Genomic DNA, 21,861 nt, shown 5'->3' with positions numbered 1-21,861 from the left:
AAGGATGTGCCCCACGAGTAACTCAGACTGCAAATCATCATGCAGATCATACATTAATAAATGAATCAAACTGATACCCACTTGCTCTGTGTCTGCTTGGTGATGTTTCGAATGGTGGCTCCCTCCTTGCCAATGATTGCTCCGACATACTGCGTGGGCACCAGCAGTCTCAGAGGGATGTCAGCATGTGGAGGTTTGGAGGGCATCCCAGAACTCGGGGACCCACCGCGGGGCCCACCGCGGGGTCCATAGCCAGGGCGCCGGCCGTTATCGGGCCCCCGCTGGCCTCCCTCCAGTTCAGAGGTTTCGTCGGGGATGTAGGAGACGCGCAGGGCATTATTCTCAAATTGGTATCCATTCAGCTTCTGGATGGCTCTGAGGAAGCACCCACACAGCAGCGGTCGATCATATGCAGCACTTTTCATTAATATAAATACACAAATATTTCACACTCTTCAAAGAAGAAATAATTAAGATATTAAGCAGACAAAGTAACTTACTGCCTGGCATGCTCCCGGGTTGCATAGGTAACATTAACCACTGCAGTCTCACTGTCTGTGTTGACTGAAAGAAGAAAAAAAAAGACGACTCTAAACACATCGTGTCTTTATTAGCAGGTCCCACAGCGTGCTGCTGCAGAAACAACACTGCATGCTCACTAACTGATGCATCAGTTCCCTCAGAGCGGTTGTCATCAAAACTACTTTTCCAGTGTACTCAGTGAAATATTTATTGTGTTATTACTGGTAGCCGTGGCTACAAGTTTCTGGATCAACATGGATATTTATTTATCATTGTCAGAGCCACACGTGGTACCAAATGTAAGCAGAACTGTACGAACCTAACTGGGTGTTAGAATTCACCCCGGCTAGACTTTAACTGGTAATTTGGAGCAGAAATGTATTAGTTGTGGGTATAAAAATAGTCAACGCAACTCGGGTTTTATTTAGTCATTTAGTTTTGATTTAGGACCTATTTTTATACTGGTGTTCTGGTACATGTGGGTCTAACCCGTCTTTCACTGAAGCAGGGTTAACACGGTCTGTAGCCTGCACGCTAACACAGCAAAGGCCCAAAGAACACATGAATCACTGAGGACATATACCAGATCACTGAAAACAGACAGCCGCAGGAGGGGCCTTTGTATGCTGCTGCTAATTTTAAAGAACACCTCACAGCGAGTCCTCTTGATAAAAACAGAGCGGTGTATAAGAGGCTGCAGAATATAAATATCAAAGACAGTTATCAGACGCGTGGATTATTTTGTCTATAACTGGAACACTAACTACATGTCTGTGTATGAAATCTCTTTGGTTTGCTTTGGAGCCTCAAACATGTGGCAGGGATGCACCGCTTAAAGATCAACCAGCAGTTACCCACTGATTGATCCTGGCACATCAGGAAAGAGGATTATTTACCAATACTGTTAGCTGATATTTATTCAATATTATTCTTTCATTTCAAATTCATGATGGTGAAATGTTAAAAAATGAATAAATAAAAATTAGTAGTGCAATAAAAAAAGATAAAAACTGGTTTAAATTTTATAATAAAGATCTACTTTTAATTTTTGTCAGCCTGTTGCTCTTTTTTATATTTCAATGATTTCATCAGCAGCCAAAGTTGATTTTCCTTCCTCACTTTTTTATGCAAAATGGGAACAACGTCTTCTTGTTTTGTCCAGTCAGGTTATACAAGGCCACCTGTGTCTGTTCCTTCACATTACACTCTTCCATAAATGATCACACTGATCTGTGATCCCGGGGGTGCTGAGCAGAAAACGAGGCTTCAGAGCTGAAGCTGGTCCAGCTACCATCACGGGGAATGCGAGGAGAGCGCAGTGAGCTGATTAAGGCCTAGCAGGATCGCAGTGAGTGCAGTTTGAGGTGCTTCATGGAGACACTGCCACACTCACTAAGGAAAATGTGGATGGACTGCAGAGTTCATGAAAAGTGTTGTAATCCCAGTCGTGTTACTGTGAGGGAATGTTCCTGTAGCCTGAATATGGACAGCCATGATAGGCAGTCGTTTCTGAACTTCTGGAATAAATAAAGTATATTTTATCTTTAAATGGTGGAAATAAATACCATGAAAAAAAAGGGAAAAAAACAAAATGTCAGCACTGACTACAGGTAAAATGTGCATCCCTAACATATAGGGTAATACTGATATTTAAAAAAAAAATTAGCTTAATTAATTGTGATTGTCTGTAATTGTAACAGTTAAATCAGAAAGAGTTGCTGAGCTTTTTCCTTCCACTGCATTCTCTAAAGTTCCTGGATCAATAGCGTGCGGTGTAGCGCAGCCTCAGATTAATTCAGTGATTAATATGAATCTATCTATCCATCCTGGTGTGCTCCCAGGTTATGTGAGTACCTCAACAGTGACATCCTTCAAACCTGCTAGATCAATGTCCCAGGAACTGATGGCTTGATGTGCCCCATCATATCACTGAGGATGTGCAAGTGTGCCGTGAGGAAGCAAAGGAGTGGAAAAGGTTTACTGGACTGCTACGTCAGTAATGTGAGTCTCTTTCAAGTCTGGTTAGCAGTTTTAAAGGACTGGAATATTAATATTACAACATCACTGCAAACAGCATCGCAACAGAAGCAAATTATTAAAATAAATATCTACTGCTATTTTGTCCTCTTTTAAGACAGCTGAAGCAATGACCTGATAGATTACAAAAATAAAGTCATCACTAACAATAATCGCCCACTTTGAGGACCAAATTATTGATATTCAAGAACAACACCCGGTGTAAAACACGAGAATCCACCTGCTGCAGCGATCTCTTGGGAAATAAGGTAACAGCCAAAAGTACTTTGGTGGTTAATTTTCACCACAAACTGTCTGAACTGAGCTGCAGTTACCAACATGCTGGCACTAGGTGTCAGCAAAGTGCTGTGCTGTCCAACAATACCCGCCAGATATTTTTATATTAGAAAACCACACGTGGGAGAGATAAACCATAACTGGAAAGTACTAAAATAAAATGTGTTTTAAGTTCATTGAGGTCTCACCTTGTTCACAGTTTTCTACAGTTCCACACTGGGCCAAGAGTCCATCCAGCACCTGATGCAGGCAGAAGAGAAAAAACTAAGAACACCAGCAGGTCACAGCAAAAAACTATAAACAGCTGACTATTTGATATTTTTAAACATACTGCAAATATTACACAGTAACACCACCCATATAAAAATATAGATTACATATAAGGTATAGGAGTTATGATAATTTATGCATTTCTTGAAGCCACTCCCCACCTCTGAAACACTCCCATGGTTCAGTCCACCTCGCAAAGATGAAAGTTGGTTTCTTTAGCAAAACTTTAAGATTTATTAATACTAAGGGAGAGACTGTGCATGTCCAGAAATTCATACCACCCCTCTGAGATCCAGACTGGGTCTGCAGGAGGATTCTGGACCACAGAGAACAGGTCCAAAAAAAGATGCCCTGCAGAACCAGCTCAGGAGCAAAAACACAAGCTGGGAATTAGACAAAAGACGAGGAGTCACACCACTTAACTGGTTATTTTTTATCAGATAAATATCTTTACTTTGAACATGTAACTTTTTTGAAATTTTTGAAAAAGGTTGAATTTGTGTGACGTATAGTAATCTCCCCAATAGTGAAGAAGTTGTTAAACTAGCAGCAAAATGTATACAGTTCAAATCTACAAATAAAGGTTAAAGTTAAATTTAGAGGGGAAAATAAACTGAGGTAAGAATAAAATTAAGCTGCTGGATAACCATTTACAAATAATAAAAAAATGTAAATATAACCTCAGACTCACATCAGCCATCATTGGAAAGCACCTCAAAAAGCTGAGACCTTTACCAAACTCCGAGGTCCTTTTAAGTGAGTAATTTGAACCGCGCTGCATGTGAAAAATAAACTCAGATATCATTTTTAGCAGGTGGACAAACACAGGTTTGTCGGACCGTTAAAGTTGTTGCTTTGCTTGCGTACGCACAATAAAGAGTAAGCATGATTACACTTCTACCACATATGACCGTGTCAGTGCCTGACCCCAAAATCTTTTACTCTGAGGGAAATAATGTGTTTCTAAATATGCTGGATGCTTGATAAGACTGATTTAAAACATGCATATGAAATGTTTCAGTTAGCTATGCAGAGAGATGTTGCTCTCATGTGGACACAGGCAGAAACCTAGCGCATTTTCAGCTGACACACACACACACACACACACACGGGCGCTTGCTTGCCAGAAGAGGCAGACGATGTGCCACGCCCTCACAAAAACAATGAAAGTGCACAGAGCTACACACATGTGGAACATAGTGATCCCTCCACGCTGCAGTCAGCCATGTTTAAATCAACAGGTTTAAAGTGAGATGATTAAATTAGCTAAACATGCCCGAGGGCAAACAGGTCTGCTGTCCTAAACTGTAGTTTTGTCCTAAAAGGTTCTCTTCTTTCCATTTTGTCTGCTCATAGCACTTTACGTTTTTCTTCTATTTATTTTGCAGATATCTAAAGAAATAAAATCACAGCAACAATAAAATCAGCAGCTCTGTTTATAACTCATTTGTAATAAGAGTTTTTAAATCTCTCTGATAGTCAGCTACATAGCTGGAACAATTAGTTCATTAGCTGACAGAAATTTTTCTGATTAATTAAAAAAAAACAAACACACATTTTCAGGATCCTGCTGCACAAGGTTTTCCAGTGTCTTCTGCTTTTAGGCAGTTATCCATGTGTTGCAGTGTTCACTTCACAGTTCAGTTCTGCTAAATGGATTTGGAAACAGATGTCTGCTGATGGTATTGTGTGATTGAGAACAATCTAGAGACCAAGTGCAATAACCTTTAGCACGCTGCTATTTTCTGGTTAAATAGGATAAGTTTCCAGATTTTAGTGAAGGTCTGTGTCTCTAAACAGACCGAGAAATCTACTGTAACAGTTGATTTTTCACCATTTAAGCTTTAATTTATGAATATAAAAAAGGTCATAACACATCTGCCTTTGAAAAATGTAAGATTGGGACCTCAGTTTGCACACTTGTCTGTATATTTGATAGTTTTTTTGTGAACATTTTTTCAAAGTTTCTCATTCATGGTGGCTTTAAGCGCTTTACTTCAAAGCTTTTTTCTTTCACTAAAACTTGAAACTTGGGATGACATACTATCATCCATCATCCATCCATTCATCCATCATCTCCAGCTTATTTAAAGTTTGGGTCACAATGGCAGCAGGATAAGAAGGGTATTCCAGACGTCGTCCTCCCCAGCCACATTTTTTATTTCCTCCGGCACAATCCCAAGGCGTTCCCAAACCAGATGAATATACAATCTCTCTAGCAGGTTCTGGGTCTAACCCTGTGTCTCCTCCCAGTTGGGCATGCCTGGAAAACCTCCAAAGGGAGGCGCCCGGGCAGCATCTTAACCAGTTTCCTGAACCACCTCAACTGGCTTCTTTCAATGCGCAGGAGCAGCGGCTCTACTGTGAGATCCCTCCAGATATCTGAGCTACTCACTCCATTTCTGAGCCCAGACACCCCACAGAGGAAACCCATTTGAGCCGCTTGTATTCACAACCTTACACTTTCAGTCCTTGGCCATGTTTCATCAGGTGAAGTTTGGGATGTAGGTGGACTGTTAAATCAAAAGCTTTGTCTTTCAGATAAGTTCTCGCTTCATCAGGACAGGCCGGTACAACGCCTACATTACTGCAGATGCTGTACCAATCCACCGGTCCAACTTGCTCTCCACCTTCCAATCACTTTCAAACAAGATTCCAAGATACTTAAACACCCTTGCTTGAGGCAACCTCTCTCCCTCAACCCAGAGGGAGCATTCCACCATTGCCCGGCAGAAAGCCATCGCCACCCACAGACATAGAGGTGCTGACTCTCATCCCAGTCATTTCACACTCAGCTGCAAACCATTCCAGTGTGTGCTAAAGGTCACACTCTGATGAAACCAAAAGAACCACATCATCTGCAAAAAAACGGAGATCTTTTTCTGGGGTTCCCAAAATGGATGCCCTCTTCACCCTCAAAAACAGGATTAGAGAAAAGGGGCAACCCTGGTGGATTCCAACAGCCACTGAAAACATACTTGGACACAGCTCTCAATTTGGGTATACAAGCAGCGGGCCCAAAACCCCATACTCCCACAGTACACCCCACAGGTGACCCTGGGAACCCAGTTCTAAGGCTTCTCCAAGTCCACAGACTTGTATACTGAATGTCACTTCCACGATTCCTCCAGAAGTCCTGCAAGTGTGAATATCTGGTCCACAGATCCAAGATTCAACAATTGGCCAGCAGAGTTAGCAGTTCTCCTCCCTGACCAAACACAAAGCCCTGCTTTCCCATGCTGAGTTGCTGGATGCCTTGCCAGAACTTCTTTGAGGCCTCCTGAAAATCCTCCTCCATGGCCTCCCTAAACTCCTTCCACATAAAGAGTTTTTCTGCTGCAACTGTTAAAGCTGCAGCCCTTTTGGCCTTCAGATACCCGTCTGCTGCTTCAGGACAACCCCTGGGCCAACCAAACCCAGAAAGCTTCCTTCTTCAGCCTGATGGCCTCCCCTCACTGACAGTTTCCACTAGCAGGTCCTCAGGTTGCCACCACAACAGATACTAATGACACTTGCTGCCTCAGCAATGCAGATCTTGGACATGGCCTATTCAGACTTTGTGTCCCCAACCTCAGCCAGGATGCAAGAGAAATCCTTATGGACATGGGAGTTAAAGGCCCCTATGGACAGGGGCGTCCACCAGAAGTTCCCAGTTCAGTCTCACTACTTCTTTGATTTTCCAGGTCTGTCCAGCAGCCTTCTCTTCCATCTTATCCAGCTCACCACTAGGTGATGATCAGTTGACAGCTCTGCTCCTCTCTTTGCTCGAGTATCCAAGACATACAGCCTCAGATCAGATGATACAACAAAGTGGATCACTGACCTGTGGCCTAAAGTGCTCTGCTACTCTTATGAGCTATGTTATGCTCAAACACGGTGTCTGTTCTGGCCAACCCATGCCTAGCTCAGAAGTCCAATAACAAACCACCACTGTGGTTTAGATCAGGCTGGCCATTCCTTCCAGTCACCCTCCTCTCCGGGTGTCATTACCCATGTAAGCACTGAAGTCTCCCAGGAGAACTATGGAATCCCCAGCTGGAGCCCCTTCAAAGACCCCACCCAAATTCTCCAAGAATGCCAGGTTTTCCAAACTGCTGTTATGCACAGACAACAGTCAGACCCTTAACCTCCACGACTCAAAGTCACACAGAGGCAACCCTCTCTCTCCACCCGAGGAACACGCCACAGCAGCAGCACTCAGCTGGGGACTTGTGAATATCCCCACACCCGCCAGGCACCTCTCACCATGGATCACTCGGGAAAAGGAGAGAGTCCAGCCCTTCTTAGGAGTTTTTTTTGAGAACCCTAGCAGTGCATGGAGGTGAACCCAACAACTATCAGGTCAGTAGCGCTCCACTTCCTGCACTAGCTCAGGTTCCTTCCCCACCAGCAAGGTGACATTCTACATCCCAAAAACCAGTCTGTGATGCTGGGGGGCCACGTGCACAGGCCCCTGTCCTTGCCTACTGCCCAGCTCACACTGCACCCAACCCCAATGCCTGCACCCATGGGTCATAGGCTCACAGGGTGGTGGACCCATGTTAATTTTTTTGGCTGCACCTGACCAAGTCCCATGGACACAGGCACTCACCTTTCAGCTCCCCTCCCAGGCCTGGCTCCGGGAGAAGGCCTCAGTTTCTCATTTCAAGGCAAGGTTGTCTATTGACCATAATTATGACATTTAAAAATGAGATGTCATGTCAACAATGCAAATGATTATATTAAGAATATCCTTTTGTCATTGTTCTTTTTTGTATCTTTTGTACAGTTATAGTTACAGACTCTCTGACCACCTCCATGCATTTATAGTTTGAGTTTAATTCATTTTACAAAAAAAAGACAACACCCATTTAGCCAGTGATCAGAGACTAATTTGACTGAGAACAGTATTGTTTTGTTTATCACAGGTTTTTGACTCAAAATTCTGAAGAGAACCTGAACCTCAGCACCTTTTATTTATTTATTTATTTTTACAAGAGCATCTCAGAAGTTGGATTATTCCTGTGCTAAAGCACCCAGAACAGTAAACCACATCAATAATAATAACATAAAAATATCTTAAAATATCCAGCTGAAATGACAGCACAACTGTAGCAATTAGTAACCAACCATCAATAGGTTAGAACAGTTAGCTCATATACTGATCAATGCATGCCTGTTAGTTAATGTTCAATTCTAATCACCAGACTGCCATGAGATTCACGTCCACCTGCACAGCAACAAGTAGCTTTGCCTGTAAGTACCCCCCACCCACCCACCCACCCACAGCTTCGACAGCTCTTTGCTTTAAGTCCTCACTTAGATTTGGTGGTTCTTCTGCTTTGATTTACCACTGAGGCAAACATGTCCCATAAACACCCTGCTACCACACACACACACACAAACTAAAGAAAAGGTGCTGAGCCAAATTTGCACTATTTGTTGGATGATGCTCATAAATGTACTTTATGAGTTTAAAATTATCTGCTTAGAATTTTTTTCTATTTCACCTCACTTCACTTTTTTCACTCTTTTTGGATTTTTTTTCCTTCTGTCTAAATACCTGCTGCTCAACACAGTCTGTGACAGGGTGTTTATGGACGGGAGGGAAGTGAGTGATCGTTTTGCACACATTGTTCACCTTTACCAACTGGCCAAAGGTATATACATATGCAAGCAAAGGTATTTGTAATGTCATGTGGCCATCTGAAGTCAGTAATAGGATTAGTACATCATCCCCACAAAAAAAACAAAAAAAAAGGAAACAGGAACTAACCTCCCACTGTAGGTGAGGTGGAATATTTCTGATCTGCAGTTTCCTAGTCCTGTGGAGAGAAGAAGAGATAAATGTTACAAATCTGCAAACAGAAAGAAGTGTTTGAAACTTTTAAGAGAAAGACACAAGGTTTGTGATGTTAGAAAAAGCTGTGCGTGTGGTGAAGGCTCCAGGATACGAGAGAGTGAGAGGAAGAAGAAGCCACTGAATGAAGCCAGAACGTGTCCTGAGTGACAAACGAGTGGTGAGAGGAAGATGTTCCATTTGAAAACATTTCTTTTGGTCACTAAACCAAAAACAGTGCACCAACCTTCCTGCCACCAGCTCAAGAGGTTTATAGCACTTACAGATGAGCCCTGTGGCACAGAACACTGAACATGAGCCCAGTCTAATCATCACTATGATGCATCCCTGCGTGTCGCTATATGCATCTCTAAGGAAACAGTTAGATTTCTCTCTACAGCGTTGGTGTTGTCCAGGGTGCACCCTGCCTCTCACCCTATGACAGCCAGGATAGGCTCCATTGCACCCATGACCCTGAATTGGATAAGTGGTTAAGAAAATGGACAGATTGGCAGATGAATGGACGAACTTATGTTGTATCATCTTTACTGCGTACAAACAACTTTGGTGACATCCAAAGAGGCTCTGGCCTTCCCCATAAGGATTATTAATGGGAATTTTTTATGTGGGGCTTTAATTACTTAAGTATAAAATACTAAAAGCTGCCAGACTGTTGAATCTAGAAACCACTTAAATAAAACCTGTCTGACAAAGTGAAGCAAGCTAAAAGATCTCAAAAGGCAACACATCATGCCACAAACTAAAGAAGCTCAAGAACAGATGAGAAACAAAGTCACTGACATCTGTCAGTCTGGAAAAGGGTTACTAAGCCATTTCTAAGGCTTTGGGACTCCAGCAAACTATGGTGAGAGCCATCATCCACAAATACAGACAACTTGGAACAGTGGTGAACCTTCCCAGGAGTGACCAGCCCCCCAAAATTACTCCAAGAGAGCATCGATGACTCATCTGCTAGTTAGTGGAGGGAGTTTCAGACACTGTAAGACAATCCGCCAAGCATTTCTGAAAGTACTGCCAACTGTACTTTCTTGCCAGTCTTACAATACAGAAAAATCACTGTTTTCATTTCAGCTTAGTCAATGCTCACATTTGCCTGAGGGCATATCAAGAGATCTCTAATGCCTGGATATGTATCATTACAGATTATAAATGCATCATTAGAAATGACTGTCTTAATTCCCACCTTTACTGCACTACAAGAAAAGCAGCAATCGCCTTTGCTCTCCAAATAAGTAATGAAGCCAACTAGATGCTTTTGGCACATCTGAGCACCACAGTTAGGAAATTACATCAATTAAAAACACAACTTATGTCAGGACAGCACTGATAAAACTAAATGTCTGTTGTTACAGCAATTCTACCTCCAGGGATTAAGACAGGCTTCCAGCTAATAAACATGCCAGTTTTACTGAAGCACTTCAATAGTTAGGGTCAGTGAGGGTTTGGAACTGTGTTCTGCAACTGTTTCGTTTTCCATCAGTGACTCTAGATTGGCTCGGCCACCTGTAGTGCCATCTCTCTGAACCCAGTTAAACTTAGAAACATCTTGTTCTCGGCTGGATGGGTTCTGATTCTGATGGCTGCCAAAATATCTGTTTAGAGGTCTACTTCCTCAACGCCCCTTACACTACAACCCCATCCAACTGCCACAGGCAAACACTGTGGGGCTCTAGTTGTTGGAGAGCAGTAAACCAGCATCTTGCCAAACCACCCACACACAACGTGAGAAGTAAAGTTAAACTTTTTTTTTTTAGGTCAGCTTTTGGGTTAATGTGTGAACAGATCTGGCTTTCTTGGCCACATCTCTTCCTTTACCAGTTTGCTGATGATGGATATCTACAGGCACGAACCTTCTCTCTCTCTCAAGCATTTAGCACATTAGTAACACAAACCACCTCTCCTGTGACTCTCTTTGGTTTCACTTGTGATTTCTTGAGATGGGCTGGTATTGAAAGGTTTTTTAATCAACCATGGCAGTGTCAGTGATCCTGCTTTTAAATCCAGGCATTTAGTATTGTTTTCAAATTCAAAATCAAATTCATCATGTTTGGAACACAGTTGGAGGTAGATTAGTTTTTAAATATTCCACCGTGATGGTTCCTCATTTCCATCCTTACTCAAGACTACTTTTTCCATCTGCTGCATTAGTCCTACATCTTTCACCTTTAATGAAGCCATTTTTATGGAAGAATGCAGTGGCATATTTTCATGTCAGCCAAATTAAAAATAAGTTATTTAGAAGATTAAGCCAATGCATTGTCCCATCTTTACCATCTTTAAGAACCATGCACCACACCCAACTGAGCATCAATAGCTTTAAACAACCAACCCCCATACCAAACGCCATCCTAACCCCCAGGAGGCTCCAGCACAGATGAATAGTCTTTTGTACATATAGAATACCTGACATCCTCCATCCATCCTCCATCCACCCCCACCCCCACCCCCACCTCCCAATTCCACCAAAAAAAAAAAAAAAAAAAACTTTTGATCCTCAGTGCTTGGCTGTCAGCTACATCACCATCTGCAACCCAAATAAAAACATATTTAATAAACAGAACTGATCGACATGTGTAGCTACCACCCTCCACACTAAAAACTTCACAGCACCAAAAAAGTTCCACTTTATCAGCACATCAGCTCCCCGTTATCCTTCCCAATGCCATTCCAAACCATCACCCCACAGACAAATACATCCCAACCCCCCATCAAGACACGATCACTGAACCTGTTTGACCTCTAGCGTCACCACCTGCCAACCAACAGCCTACGCCATTGGCCGAAACCATGGCAACAAGTTAAGAATGGGCGGGCAAAGAAGATGGATGGGTGGGCGGATAGACAGCACAACAAAATGCTTCACATTTACTTATGTGCTACATCACTCATCTGTTATATCTTTTAAATATCACCTTTTTATCTGCATGTGGGTTCGTCATCTACTCAAGTGCTTTGCAACATTGAGAACCGTTTGTTTTTAAAACCTGCACTGAATTATCAGGTACGGCAGTAGAACATAATGCCACGTGAAAACAAGTTAGTAATGCTTAACCACAGTTCTGTTATTAGCTACACACACGGATGTAAACAAATGTAAGTGGACAGGACTGATTTACTGTGAAAAGGCACGGCTTAAAATAAACCCGAATCAATGAAACAAGAAAGAAATCTGCTTTAAGACATTCATCCCCGATTCATTTTTGAAATGCAAAGATGGAAACACATTGACAATGGAGGTCGAAAATGCCCAAGGTTGAATGTAAAACTGAAGCTGATGAGGTTCCTTCAGCTGTGAAGGCTTTAAATCCACGCTCTGCTCCGGTCCCCAGCAGGACAAAGGAGTGAAGAGAAAGACGAGAAGAAAGAAAGAAAAGAAAGAAGCCGAGAGAATGAAGAGCGAGGTCCTCGAGGAGGAGGTGGAGAAGAGGAAAGGGAGGAAAAACTCTTTGCCTCCAGGAGGGGGGAGTCAAAGGCCAAGGGTCAGAGCGCTTCAGATTAGACAGCGAGGCCTCCTATACCACAGCGAGGCATGTCTGTGGGTGTGAGGGTGACGTCCTTCACTTTCATAGCAAAAAGTACAACAGGAACTAAATAGCTATCGAGTCAGTATGATACCATTCTATTCATGTATCCATCTATGTCCCCCAAATCTCATGTCCACCATCAGGGCAGCTCCACAGAACGGCTCCAACTCCTGTTCAGAGAGTCTATCTAATGCTGTGAGAGTGAATTATTACTGCTGCAGAGATACGGAAATGATTACACTTCCAAACGGTCAACTGCAAAACTAACTGTGGCAGCAGCACTAACTGACAGACTGTTGTACTGTGACGATCAACTCCACATACGGGCTTGATTAGAGCATTAAAAAGTACTTGGTTTAGGCGTGAGAGTTAGAGTTTGGGGTAAAGTACTGTACACGTCAACACAAAAGTAACCATGTTCACTGAAACAGTACAAATTGGGAGGGGCTGTCCCATCTCACTAATGCCATAGCCTGGTGCAGGACACAGACATCACATGGCACCTTCAACATAAATCAACCATGTCAGCTGCTTAAACAAAGCAGCATTAACTCGCACACAAGCAATAAGAATGGGCAGACTTTGACATGTCAAATATAAATATATTAAGTCCCTTTCTCCTAGCCCCCCCCACTAGATCAATTTCTAGAATTATAAACCAGTATCAATTATCTCCACTTGCCATAGATGATTAATAAATAGATGATTAATAGTATCAAGCTAAAAATACCCATAACCCAGTTTCTTCACTTCTTCCAAGTTGAGACGAGAGTGAAGCAGAGATTATGGGATGTTGTTAACACCATAACATCGCTTCTAGCAAGCAAACCAAATGTTCTGTTGTTGTCTTCATGAATCTATCTTTAAAAAACACTATTTACCTAACACATCCAAAAGGCACCTTTTTTAACTAGAAAAGCACAGTGCATATTTATTAATAATTCATTCTACTTTTGAGTTAGATTTTTTAGTGAGACTCCATTACATAATGGAACATTTATTCCTGTAGTTTCATTTTCACATTTGAGGATGGATATTTTTTAAAAGATGTCATTTCAGAATATTAAGAGGTTTATATTTGTTTTTTAATACTTGGAGGATTCAGCTTGCTGTTAGACTCAGTTTGTAATAACTAAATGAAAGGCCAGTGTTCACATCGGCCACAGTTACTTTATTCATTGTGTTATCGTCTATGAAAGCACTGGCAAAAGATTTCCATGTTTTACTACAAACCCCAGAATTCATCCACTTGGTTTTGTTTGGCTTAATGAACACAAAGTTTGAGAGAAGCTGTGTGTCGCAGCACTTCCTGTAGTTTGAGAGAGTAGGGCAAAACACACATTCATGTGATAAAACACACACACACAATGTAACACGGCAGCATTCACAGCCACAATGTGTAATGTCATCCAAAGTCGGGGTGTGCATGTATGCGTGCATGTGTTTTAACAGTGTTCTTCTGCTCCCACTGGGACTTTTCAGTGACACAAAAAGGCATGTTTGACAGGTTTGACTGCCATCTCTCTCACTAAAGCAAATAAAACCCAGACGGAAGGTGCTACTATTTTTACTTACTAAATCAGGTAAATAGTCATTCATATTAATGAGATATATTTGGAGAGTCTTTCGTGTAAAAGGAAAAGATGATATGTGGTCAAACATAGATCGGATTCTCACCGTGTAGCTTTCAGGATCATTTGTTGAATCTGACTGCAGGAATTTGCTGCGTCAGATCAAACACAGAGTTCTCTTGAAGTCTGTAGATAAGCAGCTTTATAATGTGGCTATCAGATATTAAGATGATGCAGCTGGACAGACCAAACTCAAACACTCCCAGCAGAAGGAAACAAAGTCCATACAAATTGTGACAGCTACTCCACAAGTGCTCATCAATACATCACAAAGGCTTTTATCCACCTTTTACTATATTGACTACTGGCTGCCTTCTGCAGGTCTCAAGTGACCTCACCTACAATCAGCGTACTAAACCACAAAGCCTCCTGACCACTGTAAACAAATGAGCATCACAGACCCAAACAAATCGAAAGAAGTCTGCATGGTTTAAAGAAGCCTGGCTTTGCTCTGTTTTTATTAAGCTTTTCCCATGAACACCAGCCTTAGAGCCACTTTAATGCTGACACAACTTCACTGGCTGTGACATAATCACTAAGTCTGAATCAGAAAGAAAAAACATCTACACACAAATCTTATCACAATGTGGTCATGTGTGGAGGAGGCTGGTGGCACACCGGGCCACGATTTACGTAAATGTACCCGGACCACAGTCGAGGTTAGCTGCAGCAACTTCAGTTTACAGCAAGAAGGTTCATTAACACTCCTGATTTCAGCAGTGACAGTGTTTAGATGTGTATACTCAGGATCGGGCATCGAACAGCCACAGTCCTCCCCGGCCTGCGCGAGCACACGTTCACGTGCACGTTCCACGCCAAAGCTCGCCTGAAAGAAACGCTTCAGGGTCGTTCACTTTACCACTGAAACATCTGAAGAGCTCGGATCAAAGGTCAAACTGAAGTTATGATTTCATGGTGCACGTAAAAAAAAAAAATTAATTTAATTTAAAAAGTGTTAAAATGAATGAATGTGAGAAACAGAGCAGACACAAGAACCTGGAAAAATAAAACAGCTAAAATATAAAAACTGTAATTTTTTAAAATTATTGTTAATGATATTTCACTTTGCTAATAACGACACTTGAATTGTTCTCTTCAGTCACTAAAAACAGTTTCTCACTGTTTGCCTTCGGGTGTTAGTAATTAAGCTAACTAGCTGTAGCCTTAGCTTACTCTTCTGTCAGAACAAAAATATGTGACTGGATTTGTATTTGTATTATTGTAGGGTCTTTACCCACAACACAAAGCGCCTTGAGGCGACTGTTTGATGTGATTTGGTGCTATATAAATAAAATTGAACTTATTTATTTTTTGTGGCTTGGTTCATATATGTAAATACTGTTGGGCAAAGCACATGAACACAAACAGAGACCAGTGTGTAGAGAGAAGCTATTACCTGCTCCCATTACAAACCCTCACACTCAAATGTCCCCTAGTAGGAAACAAATGCTGGTTGCTGGCACAAGAGCACAGAAGTGCAGGGGGTTAATATTTTATAAGCGCTATCTGGCCGGCTTAAAATCACAGATTAATATTTTATTGCTAATGCTGAAGACTGAGAGGATAGAGGCAACCAAACACCATGGCCCAAAATGCCCACTAACTTTGTCACCAGCCAAAAATGTGTCATCCAGCCCCACCTGTACGTTCTTATATTAGCCACCCTCTCTCTGCCCGGTGACCCTTCCAACACGTCTTCAAACCGCTGAGCTGGCAGGTAAATTAGAATTAGGTAAACGAACATCGGTGAGCTGAGGTGAGGTAAAGAGAAGCTTTTCTAAATCTGCTACAGGTGGATCAGCCTTTGAGTTTAAAAGTCTGCTTTATCTTAAATTCACTTGGATAACCTCACAAACTGCAGCGAAACAGGAGTCACATGTGGGCTGTTTCCCCTCTTTAAGCAAACGTCTGGTGCCTCCTCTTCAATAGGCTGCATGTTTTTCTGGAAATGTTGTTCAAGCAAATACAATGAAATTCTGCTCTCCAAAGAATCTCACGTAGAGTGTAGAAAAACCACATCCAGCTGTGTCTCATCCCTTTCTCCTGTTTGCCTTCCCACTCCTCTGTATTTTCTCTCCTTCTTCCATGCCCTCTCCTGGAGTTTTCCCCCAGCGTCACAGGCTGGAGTGACAGCTCCAGTGGAAGTAACTTTAGCTGCATGAGAGCTTTAAATAGACGGAGCAAACGGGAGGAGGAAGCTGAGCAAGAGGTGGTGGGAATAGGGGTGATGGGGTGGGGGTAATGTAAGAAAATAAAGCTGGAGGACGGCTTCTGTGTTAGATAATGAGCAGAGCGCAGTCAGCTACCAGCTGTAAATATGTGTTAATACACAGGTGTGGAAGAGGAGGAGAGCAGGCAGTGTTTCTTAAAGGGTAAATCCACACTGAATTACAGGAGGCTGGCTGTGGGTTCATGATGTCTGCCAGCATGTCACAGGAAATCGAACCTCGTCTTTGTGAGCAAACCCACAGACAGCACCACTCCCCATCTTCACATGCAAAACAAGTGTGAGCTCGGGTAAGTCAGTTAACTTGTCTTGCTGTTCATTCAGCAGCTTTTCCTAAAACAAACAAAAACACTATTGTGCAAAAAGGCACACAGACAAGGAACGAGGGACCGAGGGAGGAGAGGGCTGCCCTGTCACAACTGTCATCGTTCCTCTATCGGCCGGATTTATAGGGGAAAGGTCATCGCACTCACTGGCGGCAGTCTCATTGGTCCATCAATACCTACTTCCTGGTCATTTCTGACCAATCACAACTTAATTATGAGTCCAGTGAGCTTTGTGGAGAAGGCTGACAGTCCCGATGCTGTATGCAAAGGCACTAAGGTACACCATATATGCGTGCATTAATCATGAATATCCCTCCCGTTTGTTGTCCTGCATCGTCACATCCTGCATACCTTACAGGTAATATGCAACAAAGTGACCTTTAACCAGCAGCAAAAATAACTAAGTTTTACATTCCTCACTATATTGTATTTTTAGCCCAGTTATTTTGTATTAATTAGTACTGTTTTTCTTTTTTTTTTTTTTTTAACATGCCAACACAATATATAAATCATGAGAAAAGAACAGACGGTTTTAATTGCCGCTCTTTGCATTTAAAAACATGTTTAGTCAGCTGCTCCTCTGCCAAAAAGAGTTACACATGGCGTGGCCGTAATGCTGGCGGCAGAGAGGCCTCAGCTCGGGAATTCCTTTAGGTTAAAAGGGGGAGGGTGCAGCAGTAGGCTATGGGTCAAAGTTCAGGCTCTGTTCTCTCATCTGACCCCGCCTGCTGCTCGTGCGGTAGGGCTCCATTTTGGAGAGGCGAGGGTCTCCATTTTGAGAAGGTGGAACTGAGTGGGGCGCTGCTCAGATGGAGCGCTTGGATTTTAGGTTGAATACGCACGGCTCCCTCCTCAGGGTGAAAAGCCCGTTTTCATTCCTAATTGAACCTGATGCTCACACAGGCCTTTCTTCATATTTCATATCTGTGGAGAGGAGTTTAAAATAAATGCGCGTTTAACGTTCGTCTAAATGTAAAACCTCAAAACGAAGATTTAAAAACAAAAAAAACCCAGAAGAGCTGATGGTGTGCTCCGCACCTTCACCAGCGCCTCCTCCTCCTCCTCCTCTACTCGCCATTTTGTGTACTTACAGCCATGTCACGATACGAACACGGCGCAGGAGCCGCGGACCGGCGGCCAAACAGCGCAGTTACACCTATACGCACCTGTAGTTTAGGAAATGATGTCAGAGACATGAGCTGAGATGCTGGGGGCACAGTTTAACGTAAACCATCGGGCCTACTGGAGCGTAAGTGACGAAAGGGTGAAGAACGGTGGGACGAGGCCGGTGGGTGAGCTGCGTGTGTGTCAGGATTGTAAACCCACTTGGCCATTCCTGCTGATTCTAATAAACTCTTCTGGGATAAAGCGCACTGTGGAGAAAGACCACTGAGTGTGTTCTCAGCACACACACACACACACACACAGGTGTTACAACGCCAGGTTTGCTGGTTCAGTACGAAACCCTGTTCCTCCCTCGCCTGCCCCCCTCACACACATACTATAGGCTACATACATGTGAGAACCAGTAATCGGCCATCTTGGCCAGACAACGCCCATTTACTACAATGAGTGTGCAGTCACATGACAGCGGAGAATTCACAGCACATGGGAGGAGGAGGAAGGCGGCGAGCCCACATACGCCATTACATGAACATAGGATCATGGAGGCGGTGTGGCGAGCCTCTCCATCCGAGCCATCTGTTTCATCTCACAGCTGCCACCGTCTCGGTTGGGCCGGGGGGCACAGACGGATTCATGGCTCTATTATGAGCTATACAGTAAACCTCATATTTAAGCAGCCGCTGTGGTGTTCTGCGCACAACGCACGAGGAGAAAGTCAAATTCACGCCTGTCTCAACAGCCTCCCTCCGAGCGCGCGCGCTTTCCTCTCACATACAGAGACGCACCTCCACCGCGACACGTTTAAGGTGACTAACAGGAAGTGCATGCGCGCGCAGACTGTAATACTAAACAGTTATCTCAATTACAGGATTTATTTTTTGTGCGCGCGGACATTCTGCTTCACAGTGTAGTAGTGGGGTAACGTGAACGCGCCCGTCCATTCATAAAGTGCTTAAAAACTACTCACAAGTTACTACAGCGGCGCGAGGGAGGGGGCGAGACGGCAGTACAGCGCAGGCCCGCGAAAAAGGGGAGGGGGGGTGGGGTCACAGCCTTCTATAGAATGTGTGCTCACGGCTGATACAGCGCGCGCGCGCACACACACACACACACACACACGGGGGACTTTAGGTGTTGTAGTATAGCAGCGCTGAGGGAAGAGTCACATGATTTCCTCTGTAAAGCAGAAGCGTCGGGTTCGGCTCGCTCGCTGTAACCGACAGCACCGATTAAACCCGCGCGCTGCGTTTTCCGCGCTGGGTAAAGGTTACGGAACAAACCAGAGAAAACAAGCTTCGACTTTAAACAGTTGTAACAGCGCGCTGCTGGCTGAAAAGCCCTTCTAGACGCACGTCTGCAGCTCAGCCGACAAACCTGTGATGCGGCAGAAAACGGGCGTCGGCTAAAAAACAGGTTAATACAACGTGGAGCCACGTTTTCCGGTTTGATCGGTCCCTGTGGCACACAGGTATCAGCTCTAAAACCCCAGCCGGTTAAAACAGCGGCTCAAGTCCGGCGAAAGTAGCACAGTAAATGAGTGTAACATGGCGACTGACGAGTGACAACTGCCATCTTAACTTGGACTGTAGCTCATCGCAAGATTAATTCATGACGAGAAAAAACACACTGGGAGATACAGAAATGTTGGTTCTTGGGCCAAAACTGGTTAAAGAATTAAAGAAAAAAAAATCTGGAAATCGCTTTATTTCCTGAAAAAAATAAAGATATAATTTCAAAGTTGTTACTGTATTTGAACATAACCTGCCAGCTTTGATTTTTCTTTATGTTTTATAACAAATGTGCAGCAGCTGACCGCTGATAAAGCTTTAGTGTTCCCTCTTCTGTTAGAAAAATATTTTCCAAGAAATAATAATAAAGATCCCTCACAGAGAAGCCTAAAGAAAAACTCCTGCAAATTTTTAAAATATGAAGACACCAACCAAACAGTTTTTTTCCCCTCACAGCACAAAACAACAATGAGCTGATAAATATAAGATTTGAAAAAATAAGCTGTGACAGCCTCAAAGAGGGCTGCACATTTCTGTGAACCACAGATAAGAAATACCCAAATTTCATATCAAATTTTAGGATTCATTTTGCTCTTCAGACATTTATTTTAACCTGACAAATATAAGCAGCTGCTTCACATTCAACCTTAAAACAATGCAGAGATTTTTACAGTAATTTCAGGGAAAGCTGAAAAAGTGACAAATTAAATGAATTTTAAAGAAAAAAAAAGTGTGATCAGATTTTCACAATTTTTCCTCAACTTATTTAAATGTTGTGACCTTTTAAAAGCCTTGCTTCACAGAACAGAAGTGTTTAACATGTGTTTCATAACAGATTCAATCTTTCCTGGTGTGTGTTAAAAAAGGACCCAGCCCCCCCCTCTTTTATTTCCAGTGTGGCAGATTTCCACACTGTGGACAAAAACATATTCTGGAGTGTGGAAAGATGAGTGACATTTGATTTAGTTTTTGTTGCACTGGTTTAATGTTCAGCTGTGAAGGTGAAGTTCATTTTTCCATGATATCAATCTTTGTTTAATTTTTTAAAGACAGGAGTGGATTTTTGTGGATATTTTGGGAATTTAGGAACTTTAATAAACTTTTAATTTTTACTCTCTCAAACTGTATCAATGCTGACTCATAACCAGCTTTAAGAGCACATTTATGGAACTGTGTCTGCTTTTTTTCCCCTCACTGTTCATTACTGCTCATTTAAAAATATTTTACATGACAAAACTCTGCTCATCACCCAGAATTCAATGATTTTACACACACACACTCCACCTATTTGTTTCTTAAAGGCAACACAGTTTCCACAGTTGTGTTTTTATACAAAATAAGATTTTTTTTAATGCTGTATAAAAGTCATTTTCTTCAGGTTTTTGTTTGTTTGTTTTACATACAAAAACAAAACAAATTTAGCATTTTTGTAAGACAGTTTACTTCCTGGACAGGAAACAAAGTGGACGGGGGCCCAGCTTCTGCCTCTCCCCGCTTCAAATACAAAATGGGGGAGAAGGAAGAAGGAGGAGGGGGTAGTTCCTGCCTCACACACAGAGAGTGAAGTCAGCCTCGGCTTTGTTTTGAATCTGTGAGGAACAGGGTGGGGCCAACTGCAGCCTATAGAAAAGCAGCATGGCAAGGGGCCCGTCTCTTCACTACACTCACACTCCTGCCTCACCTCTTTGGATTTCACTCCCCTAGTTTGCAGCTTTGAACAGCAGAGGGCCGACTGAGTCGCTGAGCTCCTCTCTGCTGCTCTGACTCCACTGAGCCAGCTGCTACAGTATTACCAACACAACACTGACAACATGGGGCTCACTTACTACTGAGGTGGGTTTTCATTTTACAAACAAGGTCTTTACTCGTTTATCAGAGCAGGTCAGTGAAAAAATTAATCATATAAAAATTAAACATGTCAATATAAATGGCATTATTACTGCAACCTGTACTGTAATACATAAGAGTAATAATGATGACAACGTGACAAAACATCATCATCATAGTTTGACTGGAATAAAGTCCCTGTCGTTGCATCCCCACTCTGCTGAAATGATACCCTGCAGTGGGGCCCACCCAAACCGGTCTGTGCTGCTCAGCAGATTTGGAGTAAGTGGGAACTGCAAATCGTGTCCGACAACAACAATAAAAAGTTGTTCCAGTTGCAAACAAATCTCTCAGTTTTCCTCTGCAGATTCCTAAAATATCGCAGCTCCATTTTTGGAACGTTGTGTGTTCATTTTTTTAGACTCTCTAAACTCTAGATAATTTACTAAACAAAATTCTGTTACATATACTGAACTTCAATTTTCCTCTACATTATTTACATTTTACCAATATTTTATATTTTACCTTCCTTATCATTTTAATAATAGTAATAATAATAACAACAACAACACAAACAGCAACATCTACTACATTATAAATATGCGTTGTGTGTTAAAACAAATATGTAGATTCTGTTTGTTTTTTTTGTTTTTTGTTGGTTTATTTTGTTTTTTGCATTTATGAAAATTTGTTAGGCAAAGTTTTCCTAAAAAACAAACAAAAAACCCCCTCAGTTTAATCACCTCTCC

The 21,861-nt window shown here is 42.5% G+C and overlaps 1 protein-coding gene across 1 annotated transcript in view; it reads right to left on the bottom strand.

Moving 5' to 3' along the window:
• The window catches only part of igf2bp1 (insulin-like growth factor 2 mRNA binding protein 1), a 53,762-nt gene that overhangs the window by 4,680 nt on the left and 27,221 nt on the right, over nucleotides 1-21,861 (bottom strand). Inside the window, exons 3-6 of the mRNA XM_030724941.1 lie at nucleotides 8,861-8,909; nucleotides 3,024-3,075; nucleotides 501-564; nucleotides 82-375 (exon numbers count right to left, since the gene is read on the bottom strand). Of these exons, the coding sequence (XP_030580801.1) occupies nucleotides 82-375; nucleotides 501-564; nucleotides 3,024-3,075; nucleotides 8,861-8,909 (459 nt within the window). The remainder of the gene's footprint in view (nucleotides 1-81; nucleotides 376-500; nucleotides 565-3,023; nucleotides 3,076-8,860; nucleotides 8,910-21,861) is intronic.

Source organism: Archocentrus centrarchus, unplaced genomic scaffold, assembly GCF_007364275.1.
Source record: "Archocentrus centrarchus isolate MPI-CPG fArcCen1 unplaced genomic scaffold, fArcCen1 scaffold_43_ctg1, whole genome shotgun sequence".
In the NCBI taxonomy this organism is placed as follows: domain Eukaryota; kingdom Metazoa; phylum Chordata; class Actinopteri; order Cichliformes; family Cichlidae; genus Archocentrus; species Archocentrus centrarchus.
Note: the sequence above shows the minus strand (reverse complement) of the source record. Positions and strands in the feature narration are given on the sequence as shown.